The sequence below is a fragment of the Bidens hawaiensis genome, unplaced genomic scaffold (genome assembly GCF_021521415.1).
Source record: "Bidens hawaiensis isolate Kalapana, Puna unplaced genomic scaffold, B.hawaiensis_p1.1 tig00010387_1, whole genome shotgun sequence".
Classification (NCBI taxonomy): Eukaryota; Viridiplantae; Streptophyta; class Magnoliopsida; order Asterales; family Asteraceae; genus Bidens; species Bidens hawaiensis.
This window is the reverse complement of record NW_027491790.1, coordinates 678,219-685,230: the sequence shown is the minus strand read 5'-3', so window position 1 is coordinate 685,230 and position 7,012 is coordinate 678,219. Positions and strand designations below refer to the sequence as shown.

General features: G+C 34.5%; 2 protein-coding genes across 2 annotated transcripts; both read left to right on the top strand.

Moving 5' to 3' along the window:
* Window positions 1-359: 359 nt before the first annotated feature.
* Window positions 360-1,067, top strand: LOC143535143 (uncharacterized). Its single transcript, XM_077029486.1, has one exon. The coding sequence runs from the start codon at window positions 360-362 to the stop codon at window positions 1,065-1,067; it is 708 nt and encodes a 235-aa protein (XP_076885601.1).
* Window positions 1,068-3,508: 2,441 nt separating this feature from the next.
* On the top strand, window positions 3,509-6,391 carry LOC143535102 (large ribosomal RNA subunit accumulation protein YCED homolog 1, chloroplastic-like). Its single transcript, XM_077029435.1, has 3 exons — window positions 3,509-3,576; window positions 4,649-5,335; window positions 5,983-6,391. The coding sequence occupies exons 2-3, from the start codon at window positions 4,794-4,796 to the stop codon at window positions 6,359-6,361; spliced, it is 921 nt and encodes a 306-aa protein (XP_076885550.1). The 5' UTR covers window positions 3,509-3,576; window positions 4,649-4,793; the 3' UTR covers window positions 6,362-6,391.
* Window positions 6,392-7,012: the final 621 nt, after the last annotated feature.

Here is a 7,012-nt window from a genome sequence, read left to right as displayed (position 1 = left end):
GGCCCAGGCCAGATAGGGCTCAGTTTGTTTCGAGCTTTGTATCGATCCGATCTTGAGTTGCTCGGATCGTTTGCAACCTTAGTTAAGAGTTAGTTTGTATCTATTCTTTGAAGCTCCATTATATATGGTAATATGGAGGCCTAACTTTCAACTTTGTATTCTAAATTGATTTGATTGAATATAGTTTAAGCATATCTTATAACAGTATGATGCAACCTATGCATTGAACTATATGATTTGTTGGATATCTGCTTAATGTCTATGGAAACAGATAGCCTGTATATTATTATTGGCTACCTGAGCTTACAATGAGGATTTAGAATAGTTCAAATGTTGCAGGTGTACATAATAATACATACATGTTCCATTTAGCTTTTTATAACTTTTATGATGTAGATACCTTATGGAGTGAAGCTGAACATGGAGCTAGGAATGATAAACCAAAAAAGGATGCACCAGAACCCGAAAAGCATAAAGGAAACCTTGACATTTACATAATCCACACCCGGACCAGCCAGGCATATACACAAAAGTTAGCAACCGAGAATGTGCCTCATACGCCATATGATTCCAGTGGAGCTAGACCTGAAATAACACCCGGTTCCATGCTCACTGCAACAGAAAAACTTACTGATGTAAGTCTATTTGAGGGATCCAAAGTTCTCATAGTGAAAGCGGACAAGACTAACGGATTTCAGGGTCTGATAATCAACAGGCTTCTCATTTGGGACATCATGGAACCGATAGAAGAGGGGTTGGATCCATTGAAAGATGCACCGCTGTCTTATGGTGGTTTTCTCATGGCACCTAAACTTCCTCTTGTCGCTTTAACTCGTGTCAGAGACAAACACCCTGAAGTTTTACCAGGCGTTTACTTCCTTGACCCGTTGGCTACACTCAACTTAAGGCAAAATTTAGAATCACATGACTGGCCAGTGACTGCCTACTGGTTTTTCTTTGGGTACTCAAGATGGGGTTGGAATCAGTTGTTTGATGAGATTGCTGATGGATCATGGAATTTATTCAATGGAACAGTGGAGAAACTTGACTGGCCTGTGAAAATGTGAAATGATGTAGAAGAGGTAAAATCTGCACCAAGTTTTTCATGGTTAAGTTTACTACTTGTTACATGTACATAAGATCAAAAAAGTTTCAGTTTTAGATGATCAAAAAGGCTGTTTTGACTACATGATCTTTGACTCCTTACAAATAGTTTTAACATGCTGGATCTTTGGTTGTTGGAAACTTTTATTTTGTTTTGGTTTTTTATGGTTAATTGTTTGGATATTATGCAAGGTAAACACTCAAAAGTGGTTTAACTTGATTAAATTTGGAAAATGTCACATTAAACTTAGATCAGTTTAATGTGTAAACACATTTTGGGAGTATTATTAATCATAAGAAATCACCATAATTCAGTTTATCAAATGAGTCAACTTTGTTCAAATTGTTATTTTAACCAAAATTATCATTATGGCAATATAATCACGCAGATTCAAAATCGTTATCATAATGATTTTATTATGTTTCCTGTGACGGTTGTAACATCAGTTTGCACCAAATCCTGCATATTTTGCTGTATGGAAACAACTTTTAATCATCATATACAATGGTTATATACATATACTAATAACTTTAACTTGTTCCCATCCGAAATTCATAACAAACCAGATATGCATACATAAAATCCCACTTATTGAAGTACGGTCTGGAAAGAGCAAGATGAAGGCAGACATTTCTCGTAACTCATTGTTTCAATGTTTGATTTTGGATTATAGTTCAATTTCAATCTTCTTTATCGGGTTATGGTTTGTATTTACGAACTCTGATATTTGGTCTTTCGTTAATTTATATATATACATTTTTGGAAGGAGTTGTGCAATAGAGTGTGTACTTTCATGCTTTATTACTTGTAACACCTTATTGTGTTTGGTATTTGTTTGGTCAATGCCCACCAACTTTTACACGTGTAATTACTAATTTAACACTTATCTACTTTTTTGATAATAATTATTGAGATTGCCTATTTTACCTCCACAAAGGTAATAAACAATCCCAATTACTGTATTGATCTAGTTGATTAACAAGAGTTAATCATGCATGCAATTATAAACCCAACTAATCTATTCTAACATTAAAGTTTGGATAAAATAGTTTAAAAAATTATAAACAAATGAATACCATCTAAGATTCTAAGTATCTAACATCCATCATGGATCATACGTCATTAGTAGGGGTGTGCATGGGTCGGTTTGGAGCGGGTTTTAGGCCAAACTCATAACCATAACCAACATGTCGGTTAATAGATAATCATAACCATAACCGATCCATTATGGCAGTTTCGGTTAATCGGTTTTGAAGGTTATAGCGAGTCGGTTATGGGTCAGTTAACCGTGATCAAACCAATGTATAATTGAGCCTAAAACTTTGGTACTTAAAACAATTAAAATGACATGACATAGTTAAAAATATATAATTCTTATAATATTAATAATATATATTCAAGCAAACGATAAATGGATTAACTTTTTAGTAAAATTAAATCATATAGTAAAAAAATGAGAGCGTTATTAGTTTATCTTCTTTAATTTTCTTCAAATTATCAATCGTGTGTCTAATTATACTGCATAATGCTGAGAATCTTGTAAATGGGGCGGTTCGGTTTTGGCGGGTTTGAAATTATCTTTAACCAAAACCGACCCGTATTTGACGGTTTTCAAAAATTCATTAAACCGAACCACTGGTTATGTCGGTTATCGGTTATGTCGGTTATGGTTCGGTTAATGGTTATGGCGGTTAATTTGCACACCCCTAGCCATTAGTTATGGCCCAAAGAGCTCTTTAGCACCCTATTTGGGTACATGATATTAGAGTTGTTCACGAGTCGAGCCGAATCAGGCGATGGTTTGTTCATTTCTTGACTCGTTTACAACCGAACCGAACAACTGAAATTTGAACCGAGCGAAAATCAAAACGAACCAAAATCGAACCGAGCATTTTTTCTATCGCATCGAGCGGTTTTTGAGCATTATTTTATTTCTTTTTTACTTTAAAATTTTCAACAAGAAACAAGTTTAAAGGTTGTAAATAATGTATTTTGTAAGCAAATTAGTAGTTTTTAGACAAACATGTAATATGTTGTAAATTTGTATTAGAAGTAAAATTTAAAATGAGAAGTAATAAACAATTAAACATGTAAACAAACTTTTAGTATTTTGAAAACTTGAAACGAAAAAATGAAACTATAAAATTCACGAAATAGAATATTTTATACGGGTTAAAAAGTTGTATACTCATATCTATGTTTTTTTGTCTATATATTTATATATTTGTTCTCATATAATTATATATAAAACTAATTAAAAATATTTACCGAGCGAATAGACTTTAGCTTGTTGTTTGGCTCGTTTACAAACCGAACCGAGCATAGTGGGCTAGTGGCTCATTTACAATCGAGCAAAAAAACGAGCAAACATTTTCCAAACAATTTCCAAGCGAAAACCATATCATTACTACTCATTGGGGTTTTACAACCCAATCTCCTAAAACCTTTCCTGGCTACATCACCAATTGCAGGTACTCTCACTCTCTATCTATATCTATCTATTTCTCGTTATCTCTAATATTAACATCTCAGTTCTAGGGTTTCTTTCATTACGAAGACGGTTATATACTTATATCAATGTATCGAACGTTATTTAATCCATCTTATTAGTTTGTTTTAACGATTAGTTATAAAGTTTATACAAATTTAGCTCCAATTGCAGTCGTTTCGTGCTGTTTTTATGTTAATTTCGTCGGCTTTAGGAAATTAGTGAAAACTGTGGCGAGTTTATGAAATTTGTATGTATAAATGGAATCTGCTTTGAATTTGAAGTAAGCAGATGTTAAGTTGTTATAGAAATCCATGTTCAATTTGAATTTGGAAAGTCTAGGGGTGTAAAAGAGCCGAGCTCGAGGCCCCGAGCTTGACTAGGCACGAGCTCGGCTCGTTTTGACTTACGAGAGCTCGAGCTTTTGCTCATTTCGAGCTCATTTTCTAAAGCTCGAGCTCGGCTTGTGAGTAGTTTTTTCAAGCTTGGGCTTTGCTCGTTTTGACTACGAGAGCTTGAGTTCGGCTCTTTTTCTAAAGCTCGAGCTCCGCTTGGGCTTGGCTGATTTATTATGTATTAATTTACTTATATTCGTTTTTGATTATTTATATCTATTTTGAGAAAAAAAACTTTAAATGGGCTTAAGCTCGACTCTAGCTCGTGTAGCACCTTAAATGAGCCAAAGCTTGCTGTCTGTGTGAATTTAATACATAGAAGCCCAAAAGAAGTAAAACTTAAATATAAACGCAAGGCTCGATGAGCCTAAACGAGCTTTATTTGAGGCTTAGGCTCGGAAAAGCTCGGCTCATTTTGAGCTTATTATCGATTCCATCTCGAGTAGTTCGTCAACAGCTCGACTTGTTTGCACCCCTAGTCATAAATAGATTGAAAGACCAGAATTGGATAAGAGTTTTGAACAGAAATGTTGTATTGTTGCTTCTCTTCTGCATGCTTTTAGGTTTACAAAAGTTAATCATGTGTATCTGCATACAAATAGGTTTTGCTTCTTTTCATATGATATATATTTTATTTATCTGAGTTGAATCATCTTACAGGGGCTGCTTGTAATCATTGGCAGCATGACTTCCACATAACCCTGGTTCCAATTTCGTAAAGTTTCAGTAGATTTTAGTCAGTTGCATACTGAACAAAATTATTAATTACTTAAAGATTAGGAGTTAAGTATAAGTAAAGTCGAGAATGCCTCTAATTCTATCTTCTTCCGTCTTGACCCCTTGCTTTTGTTTAAATAATGTCAAAGCATCATTATCACACCCACATTACAATTCTACCAACCGCTGCAACATTCTTCAGAAACAGTTAGTTGCTAATAAGCATACATCAACGGGTTTAAAACATAAGTCACATTTAGAATATGTTACAAGAGATTCATTAAACTCCAACTTTGAGCTAGCCGGTGACGAGAACTTTATGGAAGACGATTGGATTGATCAAGATGACGATGATCTAGATTCACCTTGGGAAGGGGCTATTATGTACCAAAGAAACCCTTCAATTTCTCACCTTGAGTATTGTACAACCTTAGAAAGATTAGGATTAGGTCATCTTTCAACCCAAGTTTCGAAATCCAGGGCCTCTTTGATGGGCTTACGTGTCACAAAGGCTGTTAAAGATTTTCCAGACGGAACACCTGTCTTGATATCCGCTGATGTAACGAGGAAGAAACATAACCTGAAGCTTGATGGGATCATACGCACGGTCCTAACCCTTGGATGCAATAGGTAACCTTTGGTTCTTAAAAATAATGTTAATATAGTCATTATACGCACGGTCCTACATGTTTAAGTAGGGTTGGCAATTGTGACCCATTGTGTTGAATGGGTTGTATCAAAATGTATATGATGGGTCAGAATGGGTCAAACTAAAAAAAGAAAATGATTGAAACGGGTCAAAACGGGTTGACGTTTCTCACGTTTTTTTTTGTTTTTTTTGTGGAACGAGAAAAACAAAAGAAACATTTTAGTATTTTTACTTTTTAAGTTTTTGATTTATATTTCGAGTTATAATTTTTTAATTATTTTTTTTTGGAATTTTTTGGTGAGGGGTTTCTGAAATCTCAACCCATTTTGACCCATTTCAAAACCCGTCACCAAATAATTCAAAAAAAATAATAAAAAAATTATAACTCAAAATATAAATCAAAAACTTAAAAAGTAAAAATACTAAAATGTTTCCTCCGTTTTTCTCGTTCCATAAAAAAAAACTGAGAAATGTCAACTTGTTTTGACCCGTTTCAATCATTTTTCTTTTTTAGTTTGACCCAGTCTGACCCATCATATACATTTTGATACAACCCATTCAACCCATGGGTCACAATTGCCACCCCTATGTTTAAGGATTGATAAGTTAGTGATTTGTTTGGTTTAAGGTGTGGTGGGCCCGCTGTTGATTGCGTGTTTTCAAATTTCTCACTTGTACTAACTGAAGAGCCGATAGAAGAACCTGAAGTTATAAACATGGGAGTGATTTATGGTCAAAGTGAACAAGGAGACGATGAGGAGTCGGTTGACTTGGATGACTGGCTGTATTTTCCACCTGAAGAGAAACTGATAGATATATCTAAGCATATAAGAGATATGGTTCATTTGGAAATAAAGATCAATGCTATATGTGACCCAATGTGCAAAGGTTTGTGTCTAAATTGTGGTCAAAATCTTAATAATGGTAGTTGTAGTTGTAGTCAACAGGGGTCAAAGTCAAAAAGTTATGGGCCTCTTGGAGGTCTGAAAGTGAAAATGCAACAATAGGGCTGAAACATTCTTTAATGGTTTCTTTTATGTATGGTTGTAAGAATTTTGTAACTTTGGATCTTGTTGATATGTAATTTAATAGTGTGTATGAGTCGTACGAGGAATGATCTTTAAACTGTTTTCTTAAACGATGATTAAAGTTATAGATATAAACATAACAATTTGCAAAATCATACCGAATAGCAATAAGCATAAGATTTCAGGTATTTTAAAAAATATATACATAATATCGGAAACTTTTTAAAACTTTGTGGCCCCGAAAAAAACATCCCCCGGGTAGGCGCCCACATTGCCCACTTCAGAGCCTCTCTTGCTCATAGGGTAATAAACTAATAATCAATGGGTACTCGGACCTTATCTAATAAGACTTGTGAATTGAGAATGCCAAACAAGTCATGATGAGGCGTTACTTGTAATGTCATCGTTAGAGACCTCCATTTCTTCGGAAGGTTGCGAAGAACTTGATATGTGTGTTTTCAATAAGTTAATTCTATTTTAAGGAATTCGTAAGAACAAGAAAATCGATAGTAGAGTTGCTCTAGAGATTCATATGGAATCGCTTTAAATGACAGACAACCAAAGACTATGTGATTCTATTTTTTTCTCATGTTCATGCCACCTTTTTAAAGTTTCCCTAACTCATTCAAG

Excerpts from the sequence above, each read along its gene's own strand:
- LOC143535102 (XM_077029435.1), top strand. The coding sequence starts at position 4,794 with ATGCCTCTAATTCTATCTTCTTCCGTCTTGACCCCTTGCTTTTGTTTA. Across the intron at positions 5,336-5,982 it reads CTAACCCTTGGATGCAATAG|GTGTGGTGGGCCCGCTGTTG; the intron begins GTAACCTTTGGT and ends GTTTGGTTTAAG.
- LOC143535143 (XM_077029486.1), top strand. The coding sequence starts at position 360 with ATGTTCCATTTAGCTTTTTATAACTTTTATGATGTAGATACCTTATGG.